This window comes from Macaca thibetana, chromosome 15 (genome assembly GCF_024542745.1).
Source record: "Macaca thibetana thibetana isolate TM-01 chromosome 15, ASM2454274v1, whole genome shotgun sequence".
In the NCBI taxonomy this organism is placed as follows: domain Eukaryota; kingdom Metazoa; phylum Chordata; class Mammalia; order Primates; family Cercopithecidae; genus Macaca; species Macaca thibetana.
The window spans coordinates 2456359-2478808 of record NC_065592.1 but is presented as its reverse complement, the minus strand read 5'-3'; the positions used below and the strand labels follow the sequence as shown (position 1 = coordinate 2478808).

Below are 22450 nucleotides of genomic sequence, written 5' to 3'. Positions count from 1 at the left end.
TCCCACATGCAATAAGGGCACCCCCTTATCTCGGGCGGAGTTTTGTCCCCCCAGGCTACCATGCTAAAGTCCTGACCGCCAGTATCTCGGCGTGCGGCTGTGTTTGGAGACAAGGTCTTTAAAGAAGTCATTAAGGTGAGGCCGTGAGGGTGGGGCTAATCCCACAAAACTGGTGTCCTTATAAGAAGAGGAGATCAGGACACAGACACACACAGAGGGACGGCCAGGAGAGCACACAGGGAGAAGATGGTGTCTACCAGCCAAGGAGAGGGGCCTCAGGAGGAACCAGGCCTGCCCACATCTTGAGCTCAGACTTCCAGCCTCCAGGACTGTGAGAAAATAAACGAGGTATGGGCCCAGCAAACTCACCCCTGAAAGACAGGGCCGGGTGTCCCCCGAGGGCCTGGGAACACAGCCCCACCCCTGTGGCTGGCCACTCCCTGTGCATGCTCCCGGGTCAAGGATAAACCAGCCGCCCAAACAGGTGCGTTCTAGGGTGGGGGAGAAACAGCACAGAGCCCTGTGTGGAAAGAAGGTGCGCAGCCCGGACAGGGGCAAAGCCAGAAGAGGGCGGGGGCACCTCAGGGGTGACGGGGCCATACTCAGGAGGGGCCCTCCTAAGCGAGAGGCCATCTGGGGCGAGCTCCAAGGGGGGATTCAGGCCCAGGGTAAGGGGTGTGCTGAGCTGGTGTGAATACCATGAAGAGGGCGGGGCGCCGGGTGTGTGCCCGGGGTGAGGGGGACACAGAGGAGCAGCTAGGTTCTTGGAGAGGAGAGGGGGCAACCATGAAGGTCTGGATCTGCAGGGGGAGGGAGGTCCCAGCAAGGCTGTCCGGGGTCGGGGGGCTCGGGACTATCTCCTGAGCCAAAGAACACCACGACGAGGGGCTTGGGGTGGGGCCGGGGCTCTGCGTGCCACAGCTGGACTCCGACAGGCCTGTGGCTGCCACAGACACTGGGGTGCGGGGCACAGTGGCAGGAGAACTGGACCACACTGGACCTCAGGCTGCGTGGGGGCCTCAGGATTTTGGGCCAGCAGAGGAGTAGGATGGGGCGGGGGGAGCGGCCCCGGAGAGGATGTGGGGAGGGGACTGCATTGGTGCCTTAAGTCAGGCATGAGGCTGGGAGGGGCAAGGCCGCCTAGGTCCAGGGGTGGTGGGGACACAGGGGGCCCAGGGCCTCCTGACCCAGTGGGGTCTCACTGAGTGGCCCTGTCCCCCTACTGGGCACTTTTACTCAAAAACTCTGCAGTGGTGGTCTCCTGACCCCACCACTGAGGCCATGCTGTCCTATCAGCTCCCAGTCCCTCCCCAGCCTTACACAGCGGAGTGAGAACAAAGGAGGAGAGCCTGGAGCTCAGGGCCAGGGGAGCTCGACTGGGCGGGAGGAGGGACAGACGCCGGCCTGCAGCACCCATGAGTGGGCACAGGGTGTTAGGGGAGCTCTGGGCAAGGGCACTAGAAGCAAGGGCCCTCCTCCCCCAACGCCTCCTGTGACTCACTCCCTGGGGGGCAGTGGAGACTGCTTCACTATCTTCTCAGCAATGGGACAGGCAGAGGCTGAGAGTGCTGAGGGAGCCCAGACCCTGGCTGGCCCATGAAGGCAGCTCAGGCCTGCAGGATGAGGCAGCTGCGGGCACTGTGACCCCCAGCTCCCTGGGGCAAGACCGCACCTGCCTCTCGGCTCTGGCCTCACCTGCGTTTTCCGTGAGATCCACACTCCAGAAGAACAAACCCACCAAGTCCTCCTCTGCCCAGAAGCCTGACCTACTCATCTCAGCACAAGCCCTGCGGTGTGAACGCTCCAGGCCCAGGGGCTGCTCAGTTCAGCTGGGCAGCAGCTCCATTACCTCTGCTCTGCAAAAGGAGGCTATAAGGACTCTGCACCTCAGGGTCTGCCGGGGGATAAGCGAGGCCACGCACGTGGAACCATCAGCACAGTGCATAGCCCAAAGGGCTGGGATGAACATGCTGGAGGGCTTCCTGGAGGAGGTGGGCCTGGGCTGCAGCTCCCATGCTGTACTGCACTGCGGGCTCAGACGCAGCCTAGGCAGAACCTGCTATCTCTGTGGGCCCTGCAGGAACAGGGCTGGGGCAAGGAGCCTGCCCCTCCAGGGCTGGCAGTAGCAAGGTTTCCAGGATCACTGCCCTCCCCCTTCCCCCCACCCCAGCATCCAGGAAGAGAAGGGGGAGGAGACTGTGGTCCCCAGGGCCTTGATCAGTGCTCGCCTCTTGGGCGGAGGCTGCCCATTAGCTGCAAGAGGCTATAGCCAGGCTCTTGACCTTAGCCTCAACAGCCTCTTCCACAAATGGGACTAAGCTGGGCAGTGCCCCCCAAGGGCTGCTGTGAAGAGCTAGAAGTGGGGGTGCAGGGAGGGGCCCAACAGCCCACGGCCAGGTGGGAGGGGCAAGGGAGAGGCTCCTGGGCACCCTTGGCCCTGCCATCTGCCAGGCCTGGCTCTGCCAGCCCTGCCCCCCAGCCCTGATGGAGCTTCAGCCCTTGCTGCTCCCGCTACGTGGAAGGCCCCTGCCCATCTCCCCATGCTTGTCCCAGAAGGACCAGCACCCCAGGAGGCCCTGGTTCTTCTGTCCCAGCCTGGCCTGCAACTCTCTCTCCAAGGAACAGGTTCCGTGCCCACGACATGTGCCCACACCAGGCCAGGTCTGAATCATCCTCATTTCCCCCGCAGCATCTAGAATGGCTCCTGGCACGGGAAAGGTGCTGGCTAGGAATTTGCTGCTGCAGATGAGGCCTCGGTGTCCTCATCCGTGAAATGGGGGTGCTGCGTCCCACCCTGAGCTTGCAGAAGGGCCGAGGAGGGGTAGGCGCTGCTCCACCTGCCCAACCATCCCCAGAGGACAGCCTCCTGCACCCCACCTGCCACAGGCACCAGACACCAGACCAGGCATACCCCACAGCGGGGTTCCTCGGGCAGCCTGAGCCCTGTGTCCCAGCCCCGATCTGCTGTGCAGGCTTCAGCCTCACTCACCTCTGGGGTGGGGACACAGATGCCGGCCCTGTCTCCCCCAAAGTGGGGCTGGCACCAACAAGATCGCGGCTCCTGTGGGACAGGGCTCGGGCAGGGGTCCCCAGTGCCTGGCACAGAGCCGGGTCCACTTCCTCCCTCCCCTGCAGTCTCACCTGCAGCCCCGCCGTGCTCAGCCGCTAAGTAGAGGGAGTGGGGGTCCCGCAGGCTCCCAAAGGCTGGAGACACAGCAGGAAGCAGGGCGCTGTGGCGGGCTTACGAGGGGAGACCCTGGCCTCCCCCCTTCCCCGGGCTGCAGGCAACGCAGGTGCAGCCCAGCCAGCGCAGCTCAAGCAGGATGCAAGCACGATTTGCCAAGCGGGGTCCCAGGCCCGCGCGCCCCTACCTCTGGCCCACGTCGCTGCCCACGGAGCCCCCGCCGCGGGCCGGCAGCAGCGGACTGAGCCCGTGCGGCTCCTCGGGGGCCGCGGCGCCGGCTGGGGCGCCCCCCGGGCCCGCCTTGCCCTCGGACGGCGAGCGCGGCAGCTTGGCCCGCGCCATCCTGCGGGAGCGCTCGGCGCGGCGGGCGGCTGGCGGCGGGCGGCGGGCGGCGGGGGCGGCGCCGGGCGGAACCATCTCAGCTCGCGCCGCGCCCTCCCCGCCGCCGCGCAGTGGAACGGCCGGGAGCCGGGGCTGGGGGGCTGGGGAGGACGGCGAGGACCGCCAGGCTCAAACCACCGCCAGGACGCCCCATGGAGAAGGTTCAAGCACCCGGCGGTCCTGCGGCTGCTTTGGCAGAAGCCAAGCAATGGTAACAATGACAGTCGCGCACGGGGGGGCGGGGAGGAGCCACGAGGGCGCCCACCCCGGGCGGCAGGTGCTGGAGAGGAGCCGGCATCCCGCTTGGCAGGGTCCAAGCCACGGCCCTCCAGCCGGCCTGCGGACCAGGCCTGGCGCTCAGGATGGCCTGCCCAAGCTGTGCCCATCCCTGGCTCCCAGCCCTGGTGTGGGGTGAGTGTAGTACCCCGGCCAGGGGGGTGACAGCTGAGTTTGCCTGTCCACACCAGGGTCCTCACCCCCCACTTCCTACCTCCAAAGCTGTCAGGGAACAGCCCACGGGGGCACTCTGGGATGGTGTCTGTATGCCAGGCTGGGCATGGGGCACAGATCCCACCTGTGCATTTGCAGCCCTGGTCTGCTCCAGATGCCTGGCTGGACCTGCACATCTCACATGATGTGGCTTTTGTAACCATTCCCTTCCGTGTCACAGACACGGCTCCAGGTGACTCGCCCAGGTGACAGGCAGGTAATAGCCGGGAGGTGTTGGCACCGGGAGGCCCGGCTGCTCCTCCGAAGCCAGCTCAGTGGAGGCAGGAGGCTGTCAGATGCACACTGGTCCTCAGCAGTGCCAGGTGGCAGGGCCCTCAGGACCCGCCCACACTCTGACCCCAGACCTGGAGTGCTTGCATGCCAGGGGTCTGCCTCTGTTTCTCTGTTTCTCCCCTGAACCAACAGTCAGGGCCCAGCGAGTACAGAGGCCTGTGGGAGGAAGGTGGGTCTAGGACCCCCAGACAGCACCAACTCCAGCTGAGGGAGTGGGCCGGCCTGCCCCACACTCACACCAGAAGCCCTCCCGGAGCCAGCTGCCCGTTCCCCCACCCTGAATCCCCCCACCCTTGGCAGGACCGTTTCTGACCTCACTAGGCCTCCATGCACCCATGCCACAGGGGACTGGGTGGCCGACGCAGATGGGGTGGGGTAAAAGTCCAGCCGCAGGTCCGTGACAGGCAGCGTGGGCTTCCATTTCTTTAGCACCCATGCTGAGGGAGGGCTGGGCTGCTCGAGGGAGGCCGAGGCACAGGGCCCTGCTCCCTCTGGGGGTCCAAACCCTGAGCCGCCATCGTGCTCAGAAAATGACCAAGTCACTGGCACTCTGGATACCTGCCTGAGTGCCCTCCCCGATGTGGCTGAGTAAGCAAAAATCCTTTGAAAAGCCACTGTGTGTGGTCTGGGCACACACTCCTGTGCACTGGCTGCCTGTCGTGGCTCAGGTCTGCCCCAGGGGAAAGCGCTGTTTGTACCTGCAAAGCATGAGGACCCTCTGCCAGCCCCTGGTGTTGGGCAGCAGCAGCAGATGGAAGCCTCCTTCACCCCTCCTGCGGAGTGCCCCAGAGCGGCTGTGAAGAATGAGGCTGGGCGCTTCTCCTGGGCACGTTGCTGAGTAAGACCCACGCTGTGCTGTGTGTAAACACAGCCCCCGCACCACCCCTGGGCGCCGCCTGCAGGACCCTTCACGGCGCCATGACCGCACAAAGGGCCTGATGGACATCAGGGCTGCCCATACGTGGTCACCCTGGAGCGGGGAGGAAGCTGGGAGGGAGCGTGTCTGGGCTGTGGATGCTGTGGTTTCACACAGAAATGGTTCGCTTACATTCCCTGGGCATAAACCCACAGCCTACCACAGTGCCGGGGGAAGCCTTACACGGTGGCAAATGCGCGCTCCCACCCTGGGCGGCTGCTCCATGATGCAGTGCTGTGCGTTTGCAGCCCTGGTCCGCCCCAGATGCCTGGCTGGGCCTGCCCATCTCACATGATGTGGCTTTTGTAATCATTCCCTTCCATGTCACAGACGCGGCTCCAGGTGACTCGCCCAGGTGACAGGCAGGTAACAGCTGGGAGGTGTTGGCACCAGGAGGCCCAGCTGCTCCTCCGAAGCCAGCTCAGTGCAGGCAGGAGGTTCCTGCTTTTCGAGAGTGCAGTGGATCTTCACTTACTCGTGGCCTTTGAAGTACAGGATCAGAGTTAGGTGACAAGAGAATGTCTGTGTGGTGGTGTCCGTGGAGTGCCCACAGCCAGCTGCAGCAGGTGCAGCCTGGGGTGGGGGAGGGGAGGAGGACCTTTGCAACTTGCTGCGGCACCACGTCTGAAGTTTGATTTACGTTGAAATGACTGTCTACACTTGTCACAGGAAGTCCAGTGAGATGATTCCCATGTGGGGAGGACAATCCCTTCGGCATCGAGCAGTGGTCCCAGAAGCCCCCTTTCCTGGCCTCAGGGCACCAGGACGGGTGCAGGGCACACGGCCAGAGCCAGGTGAGGTGGGGAGGGTGGGCTGGGGCCCCAGGCTCAGGGTCCACAGAGCCATGTGAGCCTTGAGGTGTCCCCAGCACTTTCCGCTCCCATGGAGCCTGGACAGACTCGACCCCATGGCTACACAGGGGCAGACATCCCGGAAACTCAGGAATAAATAACTGCCCTTTTAGGGAGCACGCAGACGCTGTGGTTCAAACATGTGTCCAAGCAGCCCTGCGGGGAGGGCGGGGCCTCGCTTCGCCTACTGCAAGCTGAGTGGGACTGCGGGCTGGACAGAGGACAGGGGACCAGGTGGACCCAAAGTGTGTTTTGAAGGTGGCACTGGCTAGACTTCCTGAAGGACTGGGGGGAGGGACAGCACCCAGGCTGGCGGGGAGAGGGGGGAACGGGCAGGTGGCGACACCCCAAGGTGGGGAAGACAAAAGCAGCAGGTTGGGGGTGGATTTTGACACCTATTCTGGACATTCTCAAAGTGCCTGCCAGGTGACATCTCGTGGGTGTGCATCCACGCCTGGTGCTACGGGGGGCTGCCAGTCTGAGACCCATCTGGGTCTCTGGCTCAGCAGTGGGATATGAAGCCCCAAACCAGCTGGGGTCACCTCGGTGGAGTGGTGCAGCCTGAAACCGGCCAAGTGGGACAGGACTGCAGGACTGGGCAGTGTGACATCTACAGGTGTGAAGACAGGTGTCGGGGGAGATGTAGGGGCAGGTGCAAAGGCAGGTGTGGGGGCAGGTGTGGGGGAAGGTGTGAGGGCAGGTGTGAGGGCAGGTGCAGGGGAAGGTGTGGGGGCAGGTGTGAGGGCAGGTGTCGGGGAGGTGTGGGGGCAGGTGTGAGGGCAGGTGTCGGGGAGGTGTGGGGGCAGGTGCGGGGCAGGTGTGGGGGCAGGTGTGGGGGAAGGTGCGAGGGCAGGTGTGGGGGGCAGGTGTGAGGGCAATTGTGGGGGCAGGTGCAGGGGCAGGTATGGGGTGCAGTTGGGGGGGCAGGTGTGGGGGCAGGTGTGAGGGCTGCACCAGGAGCCTTCCCAACCCAGGACAATGAGCAAGCATAGTAAGAACTGGAGATGAATGACTTAGAGCTGACAAGGAGAGGGCAAGCCAGCGTCACAGACCTCCTGGAGAGTGTCCAGGGGAGTCACAGAGGAGGTACAGGTGGTGCTGCTCCCCACACTGGTCCCATCTTCTGAGTCCAAACTGGGAGTGCCAGGAATCCTCACCCTTAGCCCCCATCAGGAGGCAACCAAGGGGTGTATCCTAACTTTGGTCACTGTCTAACTGGGGAGACACCAGGCTTGACCCTTGGACTGAGGTGAGACTTCTTGATTGCCCCTCAGCGGGAGAAGGGCATGGAGCCCCAGGAAGGAGGGAAGGAAGAAGGAAAGGAAGGAAAGGAGAAAAAAGAAAAGAGAAAAGAGAGAGAGAGAATGAGAGAAAGAGAGAGAGAGAGAGAATGGACTTCAGCAGGCAAAGAACCCGGCCAAAAATAAAACCCAGAGAAGAAGGAAGTTCCCCAGGAGGAATTTGGGCACTGGGTCAACTTGATAGGGACAAGGTGCAATGGAAGCCGCACTCGAAGATGAGATGAGCCCATTCATCTCAGCAGCCAGTGGCAGAGAGGTAGACCGCAGGACTCCAGAAGCAAGTGCAGAGCCCACACGCCATACAGTTACGACTCAATGAACCCAAGCCAGGAGGAACAGGAAAGGCATGGCTGAAATCGGATTACCAACACAGACAGCCGGCTCTGACCAGCACAGCGAAGGCACAACAAGATCCAGGCACCGGAGGAAGCGTCGAGGATCCTTTCACTGGAGAATTGCTTGTGCCCCTGGGTAGAAGCCTCAACCAGTTTTTGGTATTTAAAATATATTTGGGCCGGGCGCGGTGGCTCAAGCCTGTAATCCCAGCACTTTGGGAGGCCGAGACGGGCGGATCACGAGGTCAGGAGATCGAGACCATCCTGGCTAACACGGTGAAACCCCATCTCTACTAAAAAATACAAAAAACTAGCCGGGCGAAGTGGTGGGCGCCTGTGGTCCCAGCTACTCGGGAGGCTGAAGCAGGAGAATGGCGTAAACCCGGGAGGCGGAGCTTGCAGTGAGCTGAGATCCGGCCACTGCACTCCAGCCTGGGCGACAGAGCCAGACTCAGTCTCAAAAAAAAAAATAAATAAATAAATAAAATATATTTGAAGCCGGGTGTGGTGGCTCATGCCTGTAATCTCAGCACTTTGGGAGGCTGAGGCGGGCAGATCACCTGAGGTCAGGAGTTCAACACCAGCGTGACCAACATGGTGAAACCTCGTCTCTACTAAAAATACAAAAATTAGCTGGGTGTGGTGGTGGGCACCTGTAATCCCAGCTACTGGGGAGGCTGAGGCAGGATACTCACTTGAACCCGGGAGGTGGAGGTTGCAGTGAGCTGAAATATCACGCCACTGCACTCCAGCCTGCGTGACAGAGTGAGACACTCTCTCTGTCTGTCTCTGTCTCTCTCTGTCTTTCTCTCTCTCTCTCTATATATATATATGTATATTTGAAAAGTATTTAGATATGTGATGACAAAGCAAAGAAAGAACTGTGCACAGAGTCCCAGGAAAACAAGACGCAGGATGCCTTCCACCTAGATATGGATCCTACTCTACCTCCTGAGCTGAGGGTAAAGAAGATTCTGCAAGTGCCCAAGACAGAACCAGTGAGTCACCACGAAGGGGGTGAAGTGAGCTGGCTGCAGATCTTCTGCAATGGACTAAGCACCAGAGGATGATGGTCCCATGTTGATCAAGTTCTAACGGGGAAAAATGAGGTCTAGGACTATTATACCCAGCCAAAATGTCATTCGAGTCTGGAGACACAGGGGTGATATCCTCCAATGCAAAGGAATGTGACAGAACGCGGCACAAATGCAGACGCCCTTGTTGGGAGAAAAACCACCACAGCCACCTCAAACATGAAATGAAGCTGCTAAAAGAAATACCAAAGAGAATTCCAGCATGAAGAGGCCGTATGAAAGGGTGGGTGGGCAGCGGGAAACCCACTGAAGTGGCTACGGAGCATTAGAGAATTACGCAAAATATGGTTATAGAACAGGTAAGCATTTAAACCTTGGTGGAGTAAAAACGATGATAAAATTAGTAACATTGTGGGTACGCAGGACACTGTAATCCGAAATGAAGACACGCCAGGCGACTGAGATTCTAATGCAAGCTGCACTGAAAGACCCATCCCCAGAGAATGACTGACTTCAGGGCAGAGAAGGTTCGAGAGTGTGGAAAATCTAGTTTTGCTAGAGAACAAGGAAGTTGCAAAGAGGCATGGGGTCATGTCCAAGGGTACAGAAGCCAGTGGGAAGGGCTCCCATTGGTCAAAGTAGAGACAGTGGGATCTCAGAGGGACAATGATTTAGACATGGTGTATGGGCTTCCTGCTGCTATGGTTATAAATGACCACAAATTCAATTGCTAAACCACACTTTTTTTTTTTTTTTTTTTAACCTTGAGACAGGATCTCACTTTGTTGCCCAGGCTGGAGTGCAGTGGCATGAACATAGCTCACTGCAGCCTGGACCTCCTGGGCTCAAGTGATCCTCCTGCCTCAGCCTCCCAAGCAGCTGGAACTACAGGCATACACCACCATGCTCGACTAATTTTTGTATATTTTTGTAGAGACGGGGTTTTGCCATGTTGCCCAGGCTGGTCTGGAACTCCTGAGCTCCAGGGATCTGCCTGCCTCAGCCTCGCAAAGTGCTAAGATTTTAGGTATGAGCCACTGCACCCGGACAACACAAATGTTTTAAGCACACAGTCCTGGAGGTCAGAAATCCCAAGCCCAAAGTGCCGGCAGGGCTGGCTCCTTCTGGAGCCCCAAGAAGGAGTCCATTTCCTTGCCTTTTTCAGCTTCCAGCGACACCATCCCCGGCTGGGTCCCTCCTCCCATCGCTCCGTCCTTGCTTGCGCCGCTCATCTCCTTCTCCGGCGACTCTGAGCCTCTGCCTCCCTCCCCTAGGAATCTGTGATGATCTTGGCTCACCCAGATCATGCACGGTAATTACCCACCTTCAAGGCCCTCCACTTCATCACATCTGCTAATCCCCCTAGCCGCGTGTGGTCTCCCTCGCCGCACGTGGTAACATAGTCAGGTTTCTGGGATCAGGACGTGGACACCTTCAGGGGAGCATTATTTGGCCCAGCACACATGGCAGGTCCACGGAACTCCAGGGCTCCGCACCTGATGCTCTGAATGGGGAGTCAGGGAACCCCTCTCCTTGTTGTCACCACTAGAGGTTGCAATTCAACACTGCCTTACTGTGAAAATCTGTCATTAAAGAGAAAGGATCGAGGGTGTTTCCGGCAGGAATTATATTTGGGGGTGCACAGCTCCCATGGATGAAGGACCAGCACAGTGCAGAGGAGAATGTGGGTAATGCTGATGGAGGGAGGAAGACAAAAAGGCAGCCAGTACCTCCCAGGCCCCAGCAGAAGGGTGGACTTGGGCACAGGCCTTCAGAGGGGGCCAAGAGCCACAGAGCAGGCACTGGGTGCTCGCAAAGCCACAGGCCACCTTGAGGTGACTGGGGGAAGTTCCTGCCCAGTGGTGGGGTTGGGCTGGCCCCAGCAGGTCCAGCGGGCCATCTTTGACACGGGTGACCAGGACCCGAGGCCACACGCAGACACCAAGGGCACCTGCAACATTTTCCATCCTCGATCAAGTAAGCTCTTCCAGCGGGCCTGCAGACCCAACTTCCACTTTGCAAAAAATACTGGAGGCAGAACAAGCTGAACCACCCACAGAGAGGCCACTGGACACATGCAGATGGTGGAACCTTCTGCAGGACGCGGGGCCTGGTGTATGTGCTACCTCTGTTGCGTAACGAACCACCACCAGCCTGGAAGCTTACAGCAGCACCCACTTACCACTTCTCAGTTCTGTAGGGTAGACGTCCGCGCACAGCTGAGCTTGGTTTTCTGCTGAGGGTCCCGTGAGGCTGAGATCCAGGCATCCGCAGGGCTGGGCCCGCGTCTGGAGCTCAGCGGGAATCTGTTCCCAGGCTCATTCCTGCCATCTGCGGAATCCCCTCCTGCACTTGTGGGACAGAGGACCCCCTTTCTTGCTGGCCGCCAGCAGAAGCTTGTTCTCAGTTCCCGAGGGCTGCCTCCTTCCTTGGCGTATGCCCTCATCTCTAAAGCAAGCAAGGATGTGTTCAGTTCCCTGCTGCCTCCAGTCACTTCACTCTTCCACTACCAGCCAGAGGAAATGCTGCTTTCAGAGGGCACGTGTGAGTAGATGCAGCCTACTCGGAAAATCGCCCTTTGATTAATTCAAATTCGACTGATCAGCAAACTTAATTGTATCTCCTGTGTATACCTGTCTCCCCATTCCTCCTTTGTGTAAGGAGGGGTCTTAGTCCTGTTGAATTAGGACCCGACGGAATGACCTCATTTCACCTTAATTGCCTCTAAAGAACCAATTTCCAAATACAGTCATATTCTAAGGTACCACGGGTTGCGGCTTTGATATATAAATCTTGGGGGACACAATTCAATCCCGAACACCACGTCACGTGACGATCCTGGTGTGATGTCTCAGATTCACAATCCCGGGGGTAGGGTGGGAAATCCTGGGGGGCCCGCCTGGTGGGAGCTGCTCCAGATTAAAAAGGGGTTTGTGAATCATCATAACCAGACCGGACACAACATTCCTGGATTGAACACACCAGCTGGTGAGGACATGCCAGGGCTGCTGGGGAGACGTCTCTCCAAGATGGACTTGGACCGCCCCTCTCCCAGGACCCCTGCCCAGCCCTCTCCCCTTCCCAGCCCGTGGCTGCGGCCCTCACTCTCCGGCCCCCGGCACTCTGCCCCTCTGTGGGCGTGGTCTTGGCCTCCCTGCGTTGTGGGGAGACGCCTCCCCCTTTCTTTCCCCCCCGGCACAGGGCGTGAGTCTTTGGAGACCTAACTGGGGCCTTGTGAAATCTGGGCTTCCCTGGCAGGCCGTGGGTGGCTGCTACATCCTCAGTGAGGGCTGTGGGGGTCTCACTTCCCAAGGAGGGGCCTGGGGGTGGCTTGGCCGCTGGCTGTTTTCCACCCCACATAGACACCAGGTGAGTCTGCCCCGACGTTCTCCCTCCAAACAACGATGGGATTTCCTGGTGTCAGGATGTCCTGGGGCTGCCATAACCAAGTACCACAGCGGGGGGCTTGAAGCAACAGTTCTGGAGGCCAGAGTTGGACATCAGTGTCCCTGGGCTGAAATCCAGTGTCACAAGGCTCCGCTTCCTTGGGGAGGCTCTAGGGAAGGTCCTTTGTGCCTCCTCCTCCTGGGAACTCCAGGCACCGGTTGGCAGTGGCCACATCACTCCAGTCTGTGCCCCCACCTTCACACGGCCATCTCCTTCTGCCTGCGTTCATCCTTTCCTTTTTTGAGTTTTCTTAAGGCAAGCTTGTTTTTGTAGTAAAATACGCCGCATAACACAAACATTACCATTTTAATCCTCTTTGCTGCCCTCCTTTAAGGACCTCGTGACTGCGTTTCAGGCCAGGATGGCCTCCGTACTGCAACATCTTTCCCTCGCTGGCCTCTTTAGAGCCCGCGCAGCAGGTCCCAAGTCCCCACAGCTGTGGCTCCTGGGTGGTGGCTGGGAGGCTGCTGCCCACCCACCCCTCTTCCTCCCCAGACCCCTATCGCCCAGGCGGTCCCTCCTGCCAGACCTGGGCTCCCAGGGCGGGTGGGACAGGCCCTCTTTTCCGGCATTTCTGCTTTCCAGCATATATTCCCTCAACTTAGGACACGCCCAGGCAAACCGCCCAGTAAAAGGACGGGGCTGTGTTGGAAACAGACTCTGTCCACCTGGACCTGGCTGAGGGTCCCAAACCCAGCAAGGGCAGCCACAGCCCCACGTGAGAACCTCCTTAGTGGCCCCTGGGGCCCCCCGGCTTTAGTGCTGCCCCAGAGTGACCCCTGCACCCGGTGTCCGGGGCTCAATACCATAAACTGAGTGCCCCAAACTGCAGAGGTCTCTTCTCTCCGTTCTGGAGACCAGAATCCAAAATCCTGGTGCCGGCAGGTCCACCCTTCCCCACAGGCGTAGGGGGTCCTCCGCCACCTCCAGCTCCCGGTGGCCCTGGGCTCGTGGCAGCGTCACTCTCATCTCTGCGTCTGTCCCTGCGTGGCTTCTCTGTGTCTCTGGGTTTGTTCCTTCTCTTCGTATAAGGACACCAGTCACTGGATCTGGGACCACCCTCGGTCCAGAATGGCCTCACCCTGAGATCCTCAACTAATCACATCTACAAAGACGCTGCTTCTACATAAGCCACATTGTGGGGTTCTGGGAGGACAGGAATCTTTCGGAGGCCCTGTTCAAACACTACAGGGGGCCTGGAGTACTCTCCACAGACCCTCCTCCTGAGGAGCCCCCAGGCAGCTGTGTGGCCCTCGACAGGCCCCGCCCTTCTTAGGACTCCGTTTTCCTGTCTGTGCAGGGAGGGGGTTGGGCCATTGAGCCACCAAGGGATCCTGGGCTGGGTTTGTCATGTGTCCACCACATGACCCCCATGCAGCTGCCTCCTGGGAGGGGCAGGGACAGTCCCCCAGATCCTGATTACCCTCAGGATCACACGCGGGAGCCCAGGAGGGATGGCCCTGTCAGATCTGTTGTCTGCTGGAGGGAAGGTTCAGGGTCATCCTTGAAGCCAGGGATGGGGGTCCCATCTGTGCCTGCAGGAGCCCAGGCTCTGGTTGGGCAGAGGAAGCTCCAATCCAGGTGGGTGGCCGGGGCCTGCAGGTCGGGCCTCTCAGGGCAGCCCAGCCTGGTGCAGGGAGCCTCATACTCTCTCATCTCAGCCCAGCCGACCCGGCAGGAGCTAGGGATCCCGATGAACTACACGACACACCTGGTGAGGTTTCAATGTCAGATGAAAAATAATCGTCTTCTGTGTAAGCACGTCCCTGATATTGGATGGGATACACTTCCACTGGGAAATGATTCACTGTTTATCTGACAGTCGTATTTAACCCGGCATCCTGTGTTTGTATTTGCTGAATCTGGTGCCTACAGCAGACACTCAACTCGACCTCTGTATGAATGAATGACTGAATGACTGCACGACTGAATGAATGAATGACTGCATACGTGGAGGAAGGAACAGGCAGACCGGCCACGCCCCTTGCTGAGCGCCGGCCTGCCTGGATCCTGCAGGCGAGGACCTGGTTCTCTGGCCCCCACAAGGCTGTGCCTGCCCCCGTTGGCCTGTGCTTCCCTGGGCACTGCCTTCACTCTTTTTTGAGGATCGGGGGCTCAGGATGGGAGTGCACGCAGGGCCTGCTGTCTCTACCGGCCCACGGCTGCCCCCACCTGTGCAGATAGTGCCCCCTGAGCCACCCCCAGCCTGGCTTCTGGGGATGAAGAGCACCCCATAGGGAGGACACGAAGTTGAGGCCCCTGGAGGCCTGGCCCCGAGGCTGACCTGGACTTCGAGGCCCTTGGTGCCCTCCCCCCGTGCCTCTTGAGCCTCTGAGCCTGGATCCCACAGTCAGCTCTTATTCAGGGGCCCACGATGGATAAAACCTCAGAGGGGAAAGCAGGAGCGCTGGGAGGGGGGCTTGGAGCTTCCCGGACAGGCTCAGCGCGAAGGTGGCAGGAATACCTGGGCCTCCCCAGCCCACAGCACCCTCAGGAGAGCGGACGCTGGTCTGGGACAGGGCTGCCCTGAGCCATGGCTCTCAGACTGGATGGAGGAGGGGGTGTCTAAGGACATGAGGCACCTGTGCTGGGCCGGGGACAGCCGGACGCCAGGCCTGTAAGCCCCGAGGGGTGGCCCAGCACTGAAGGCGGTGACGCCTCTGATGGACTTGCCGGACTGGCAGAATCGTCAGGAACAAGGTCCCTGGGACAGGGCACTTCCCGGGACAGCCCTCGATGCTCCAGACACCCACCAGGAGAGCCAGGGACCCTTCCTACTGACAGGGCTCTGAGGCCCCCCGAGCTCCGGGGTCCTTCTGGAGACAGCAGGCCCTGTGTAGACACAGCCATGCAGCAGACCTGCGGGCACGGCTGTCGGTCGCACAGGCACAAAATGCCCCTTCGGGAGCCGCACGCTCACGTGGTGCACAAGAACGTCCCGCCAGGGAGCAGCAGCCTCTCCTCCCCGCCTGCCACCCTGCGGAGCCCAGCCTTGGGCAATGGCAGTGGATGCCGGCGCCGGCCCTGTTCATGCCGACGGCACTCCGTGCTGACCCCAAGATGGACGATACCTCCTGGAACAGGATGCAGGACGATTTCTAGGTACAACTGAACTCCTGACACCCCACCAATGCTTTTGCTTTTCAGACCTGGTGGAGGGGTGACAGGTCACAGGACAGCTCACCCACCCTGCCAGGCCTCTGCGGTGCTGCCCTGCAGGCGAGCTCTGCAGCCCCCAGTTTCCTGCGCTCTGCAAGTTCACCGCCTTGGAGAGCCACGCCCGTCACCGAGTGCTGGGGAAGCACAGGCAGCGTGGCCTCGGCCTTCACTCACACAGTGGCCCGAGGCTAGCGGGGGACAGCAGGGAAGGACCTGACGAGCACTGGGGAGGAGAGGGAAGCTGCACGCAGGAGGCTCTCTCCAGAGACCTGGCAGATGCCCTTGAAGTTTAAGGAATTTGAAATGAAAGTGCAACTTAGCCAGGCGCGGTGGCTCACGCCTGTAATCCCAGCACTTTGGGAGACCGAGGCGGGCGGGTCACGAGGTCAGGAGATTGAGACCATCCTGGCTAACATGGTGAAACCCCGTCTCTACTAAAAATACAAAAAAAAATTAGCCGGGCGTGGTGGCGGGAGCCTGTATAGTCCCAGCTACTCGGGAGGCTGAGGCAGGAGAATGATGTAAACCCGGGAGGCGGAGCTTTCAGTGAGCCGAGATCGCGCCACTGCACTCCAGCCTGGGCGACAGAGCGAGACTCCGTCTCAAAAAAAAAAAAAAAAAAAGTGCAACTTAACACCCCAGAGGGTTTCCCATGAAGTCTTTTGCAGCATCCCCTTCTTTCCCTCCAAGTCTGCTCCAGACTGAATTGTGTCCCCTCAGATCCCCTTGTTGAAGCCCCCACCCTTGAGGGGGACGGTATTTAGAGACAGGTCCTTCGGGAGGTGATTAGGCTTAGACCAGGTCATGAGAGTGGGACCTCGGGATGGGATCAGTGCCCCACAAGAGGAGAGCAGAGAGCCTGTGTTCTCTGCCCCAAGGGCCGCAGCGAGAAGATGTTATACGCAAGCCTGGGACCTGCTCTCACCGGGAGCCCGGTCTGCCGGCACCTCGATCCTGGGCTTCCAGCCTCCAGAACTGAGAAATAGACCTCTGTTGCTGAGGCTGCCGGGTCTGTGGTGCTTTTCCATAGCAGCTGGGAAGACTGAGACGAGGCGTAAACACACTTACACCCGTTCCATTTCAGCTGGACGCGCCGGATGATGGAAACGGAACACTGGAGGGAGCGCACTGGGAATTACAACCTGAAGCCCAAACGGATGGTGGCTTCCTGACGCGGAGGATGCCAGCCCCTCCCACTGGGCATCTGTGTTCTGCTTCACGCTAATTCGGGAGGAATTTCATTTTGTGTCACGCACATGAGTCCCTGGGACATGGGCTTGGTGACGAAGCCGTGTGTCCCGTTGTGCCAGCCTCAGGGGTGGGATGGGGGATGCAGCCCCCGGGGATGTGGGATTTGCCCTCTCAGGGGTCTCCCTGGATATTCCTGGGCTGTGGTTGGAGGAGCCAGAGTCCCCCGCTCTTAAGTCATAAAGATGCAAAGGCACTGTCCGATGTGCCGCCTCGTTCCCAAGAACTGAGCCAGCCCTGGGCCCAGGGGTATCACAGACCCTCCTCCATCCCTCTGCAGGTAGGTGATGCCCCACAAGACACCACTCACATGTGGTGGGCCCTGGTCACCGACGGCCTCTGTGGGCCTCTGGCCCTCCTGTTGATCTTGCCCACTCCTTGGCCACCCAGGGCTGGAGGCGACCCAAGTCCCTGGAACCCACGGTCGGAGGGAGGGACAGGGCTAGGAGGAAGGGGCAGCCCACCCCAGGGGCCACAGTCTCCACAGCAGAGGTGTCACCTTCCCCCACCCTGACTCGGGCCCACCTTCCAGGACCCTGCTTCCTGGTAGGGAGCCCAGGGGACAAGGGTGAGCAGGCCTGGCCTCCAGCCCTGTCCACAGTCGAGTGGGGGTGACACAGGCAAACCATCCCTGAGCTGGAAAGGGACTGGAAAAATCATGACAAGCATTTCACTCACTCAGGACACCGTAAAGCACGTGGAACCTGCCAGAACTTTCAGAAACCATCCTGGGCCTTTCCTGCTCCACTAAACCAGACCTTGACTCAGTCGTTCAGGTGGCAGACCAAGGGTGTCCAGGAAAAACAGACGGGCGGACCCCCGGCTCTGGGAATGGCTCCTGGTACGTGCATGGCCGGCACCCTCCCCTGGCCAGGAGACCCCAGCCTGTCTGGGCCCCACCAGCCTGGCCAAGGCTGTTTCTCAGGCCGGCCGTGTCCTCCCAAGCCTGTGGGTGTTTGCTCTGGAAAGGGCCCCAGGGCGAGAAGGGCCAGGGGCAGGACTGGGATCCCACCGGGCCCTTCCCTGCCCTATCAGCACGCCTGCACACAGCAGGATGGCCCCGGACAGAATGTTAAATATAACCTCCTCCACTCCGCCACCCCGGGGAATGAGCGGGCTGGCGTTTCCCTGAGCTCAGCAGCTCTGGGCAGGAGGCACGCCAGGGGGCCGGTGCTGGAGCCGAGTGGCTTCGAGACTGGGGCCGGCCCAGCAGCTCAGGCCGAAAGTGTTTTGGGCCACTTTAGCCCCTTCTGGGGGTCCCCCAGTCCAGGGGTCACGCTTCCCAAACCCAGCTCCAGGCCTCTCTCACCGCAGCCCTCACCCTGCATGGCTCCCTGACTCCTCCTTGAGCCTTCACTGCCCCTAAACCACCACTGCCCCTAAACCACCGCTGCCCCTAAACCTCTGCTGCCCCTAAACCACCACTGCTGCCCCTAAACCACCACTGCTGCCCCTAAACCACCACCGCTGCCCCTAAACCACCGCTGCCCCTAAACCACCGCTGCCCCTAAACCACCACCGCTGCCCCTAAACCACCGCTGCCCCTAAACCACCGCTGCCCCTAAACCTCTGCTGCCCCTAAACCACCACTGCTGCCCCTAAACCACCACTGCTGCCCCTAAACCACCACCGCTGCCCCTAAACCACCGCTGCCCCTAAACCACCGCTGCCCCTAAACCACCACCGCTGCCCCTAAACCACCGCTGCCCCTAAACCACTGCTGCCCCTAAACCACCACCGCTGCCCCTAAACCACCGCTGCCCCTAAACCACCGCTGCCCCTAAACCACCACCGCTGCCCCTAAACCACCGCTGCCCATAAACCACCGCTGCCCCTAAACCACCACCGCTGCCCCTAAACCACCGCTGCCCCTAAACCACCACCGCTGCCCCTAAACCACCGCTGCCCCTAAACCACCGCTGCCCCTAAACCACCACCGCTGCCCCTAAACCACCGCTGCCCCTAAACCACTGCTGCCCCTAAACCACCACCGCTGCCCCTAAACCACCGCTGCCCCTAAACCACCACCGCTGCCCCTAAACCACCGCTGCCCCTAAACCACCGCTGCCCCTAAACCACCACCGCTGCCCCTAAACCACCGCTGCCCCTAAACCACCACCGCTGCCCCTAAATCACCGCTGCCCCTAAACCACCACCGCTGCCCCTAAACCACCACCGCTGCCCCTAAACCACCGCTGCCCCTAAACCACCGCTGCCCCTAAACCACCACCGCTGCCCCTAAACCACCACTGCCCCTAAACCACCACCGCTGCCCCTAAACCACCACCACTGCCCCTAAACCACCACCACTGCCCCTAAACCACCACTGCCCCTAAACCACCACCGCTGCCCCTAAACCACCACTGCCCCTAAACCACCACCGCTGCCCCTAAACCACCACTGCCCCTCGGGCTCGGCCGTGTGTCCCCCATGCCCCACCCTCCCCTTTGGATCAGGCCTGGCCACACCCTTCCTCCTGACTGTCCTCTCTGTTTCAAAGCTCCAGCTACACCTGAGTCTGTCACATGGGGACCTGGGGCCCTAAGGCAGGCGCGGCCCAGCCCCAGCTTCCCCAGAGCACCCCCAAAGGAGAGCCGACTTGTGCCCCAGGTCCTGCCCAGGCCACTCACACCTTCACGCAGAAACTTTGGGCTCAGTGCCCTTCAGGCAGCTAGGTCTGGCTCCGGGGCCCAGACCTGCCTTCTCAGCTCAGGGTCTCAGAGTGGCCTTCAGAGAGCAGGTGGGGGTGGGGGTGCAGGCAGGACCCCCGCCCCTGGGCCCCGGAGAAGCGGAGAAAAGCTCCCTCCGGAGAAAGGCTGCCGGGGCCCCCTGCTTCTTCAGCAGGGGCTGGGCCGGTGGGTGAGGGCAGGATGATAGGGGTGGGGAGGGGACAGAAAGAGATGATGGAGCCGGGAGGGCTGGGCAGCAGGAGGGCACTTATGCAATCCCAGGTTCTTTGCAGGAGGGATGATTCTAGGAGGCCCTCAGGACACCCAGTCACCCGGGGCTCAGGCACTTCCCTGACCAGCTGGGAAATTGTTCAGTTATTAAGGATGACAGATGAGTGCTGGGAGGGCGGGGCTGTTCTAGAGACATCCTCACCTCAACTGCTGCTTGGAAGCCTGGTGGGGCCTTTACCCTGTGAGAGGAGCCTCTCTTTGTCTCCAGCCACCCTGTTCCTATGGGGCAGCCGGATTCACTGTGGGGTAGGGTCGCGTGAATGGAAGGGGTGCATCCAGCAGGGCCAGGGCTGCCCCCTCCTTCTGCACCCATCCCTGCTCCTGCGAGGCCACCTCCGGGTCCCTGCTGGACCTGCCTGGCCTGTCCACAGTTGCTGCCTGTGGGGCCGGCAGGGGTCCATCCTCCACGCAGGCCCGCTGCCCCGTGTTCCCAGCAATGCTGGGCCCTGTTTGTGGTCCACTTCTCAGCTTGTTGTGTGAAAAAATATTTGGTGTTGCTCAACTCCAGAGAACCAAGTCAAGTTCCGTTATCTGTTGTCAGAGGAGCTAAGAAAACAGCCTGGTCAGGCCCCTCTGGGGCAGTGTTCTGACCCCGGGAGGCCTGCACTCAGGCTGGCCTTTCCCCGGCAAGGCGGCCGCTCCCTTCCCAGGTGACCCTGGTGCCTGGGCCCCATGGTGGGGTGTGCTGGGCTCAGCCTGGGGTGGCCCAAGGAGCCAAGGCAGTGGCCCTGGCCATGCTCAGGGACGAAGTTTCCTCTTGCCTGCCGGGAGCCCCAGCCAGTGAGCAGGGCCTTCCTGGCACCTCTCATGTCCTGCCTGGCCTGTGCTTAGTGCCTGGGAGTGTTGGCGACCCCGACGTCCCCTCCAGTGGTGGCTTCAGTGGCCCCGGTGGGCTGGGTCCTGGTGCAGCATGGCGGGGGGCAGCGCCTGTCCCATCCCTCCCCACTGGGACTCCTTGTCTGGAATCTGCCCCTTTGGAGATGGGCCTGTGGTGTGACGGCCCCAAGTGTCCCCAAAGCATGCATCCCCCGACATACACAGCATCTTCCCGAGCCTCAGTGCAGGGCAGGATGGAAGCTGCACCTCCACCGCCACAAACCAGGGTCTGCACAAGATGCCCAGGGCCCAGCTCGGGGGCACCGCCAGGATCCAAGCCCTCAGGCAGCCCCTGTCCCGTTGGCTCCTCAAGCTGCCCTTTGGGGGCTGTTAACCCCGCTGCAGAAGAAGAGCCCAAGTCTGTGTCCTCCAAGGGCCGTGACGCTCACTTAGGCTTCTGGGATACTCTCAAGAGCTGGCTCTGGCTGGGAGGGCCAGGGCCTCCATTAGCTGCCCCCAGGCTCCCAGGCAGAGGGGCAGTGAGACTCTCAGCGTGGCTCAAGGGGCTCCAGAGCCCAGGCCCAGGTGGACTGTGGCTGAATGCTGCTCCCCGGGAGCACCCAAGACACCATCTGGTAGGCAGTGGTGAGGGTCTACCCAGGACCTCATCAGTGAGCTCCCAACTCTGCCCACTTCCCCCACTGGGCGGTACTGACGGGCTGGGTCATCCCCCCTGGGAGCGGCCTGCCCAGCAGTACAGCCTCCTCTGCCCACGTGGCCAGCCGGGCTCTTCCCTGCCCAAGGCCACAGGCGACGGAGGCTGCAGTGACTCACTGCCAGAGGCTCTACTCCCTGGGCGAACAGGAAGCCCGAGTCCTGCCCGCCCACCTGCTCGCTCACAGCCTGCCAGGGGTTGGCAGCAGCACCCGCTCCCCTCACAGAGCCTGCCCCGGGGTGGAAACAGGGAGGGCGTGAGGGGTGCCGGTCTGTGCTGAGCCCCCACAGTGCACCTGCCCTGTGCTGGTGGTTGGGTCTCCCTGCCCCCCAGCCTCTTCCTCGGTGCAGAGACAGGCCAAGCGGCACTTCCACCTTACCCAGACCTGAGACACCGCCATGGCAAAGGCCACCACGCTGGTCCCTCAGGGGCCCGGGCGGAACCTCTGCTGCCATGTCCGGGCATACCAGCCCTTCCATCCGCAGCCCAGGACCCCATCCCAGTGTCCCCTCCCCTCCACCTAAGGGCTCTCTTGCCCAGAGCTGGCAGGCAGGTCTTGCTGGGCTCAGCCCTCTCAGACCTGGGCCCCCATGGCCTCCAGACCCCCGCCTGCGCTCCGTCCCACATTCAGATAAGCACGTCCTCCCACCTCACACAGCCCCTGTGAGTCACTGCGGTACACATGAAGGGGGTCCCACCAGGCCAGGCAGACGATCCCCCCCATCTCCACTCCAGGAGGGGGAAGGCACAGGCACTAGGGATGAGGAGGAAGATAATGAGAGATGGGGTGGGTTCTAATGGCAGGTAGAGGCATCAGATCCCACCCGAAGCACCCGGACGGGTCCTCCAAGCGGCCGATCCCCTCCTCCAGATCAGCTTGGGTTTTCCACAGAGCCAGGGGCCGGGGTCCCCACGTGTGTGTCCTTATGGATAGGAGAGGGCTTGGGTGACCTCAGGACCCCTGACAGCATCCTGACTTCCCTCATTGCTGCCCACCCATTCCAGCATCGGGGGTCATGAGAGAGGCCAGGCCAGACTCACCCAACCCTGCCATGGAGGCCGAAGCAGGCACCTTTGGGCAAAGAAGGTTTGAGGGAAGAGAAACCCTTCAGGCCGGGCTCCCTGAGCTGCCTTTAAGAGGAGAGGCCCCCAGGCTGCTGCTGAGACCAAGGAGCTACCATTCCTGGGTGGGGGAAGTGGGGGTTCTCCAGGCTCCCAGGCCTCTAGGGCACCCTCTCCTACATCCAGTCGAGGCAATTTCTCAGGAAGACCTGAGTCCGTGTGAGGAATGGGTTCAGCTGTACAGAGGGCGGCTGGTGA

The 22450-nt window shown here is 60.9% G+C and overlaps 1 protein-coding gene across 6 annotated transcripts in view; it reads right to left on the bottom strand.

Moving 5' to 3' along the window:
* The window catches only part of KCNT1 (potassium sodium-activated channel subfamily T member 1), a 79892-nt gene that overhangs the window by 53947 nt on the left and 3495 nt on the right, over positions 1-22450 (bottom strand). For 4 of the 6 annotated variants that reach the window (XM_050759745.1, XM_050759747.1, XM_050759746.1 and 1 more), the window contains exon 1: positions 3372-3526. The exons of the other annotated variants lie outside the window; for them this stretch is intronic. In XM_050759745.1, coding sequence (XP_050615702.1) covers positions 3372-3526 — 155 coding nt within the window. Of the gene's footprint in view, positions 1-3371; positions 3527-22450 lie in introns of those variants that run through there. 6 annotated transcript variants of the gene reach the window in all.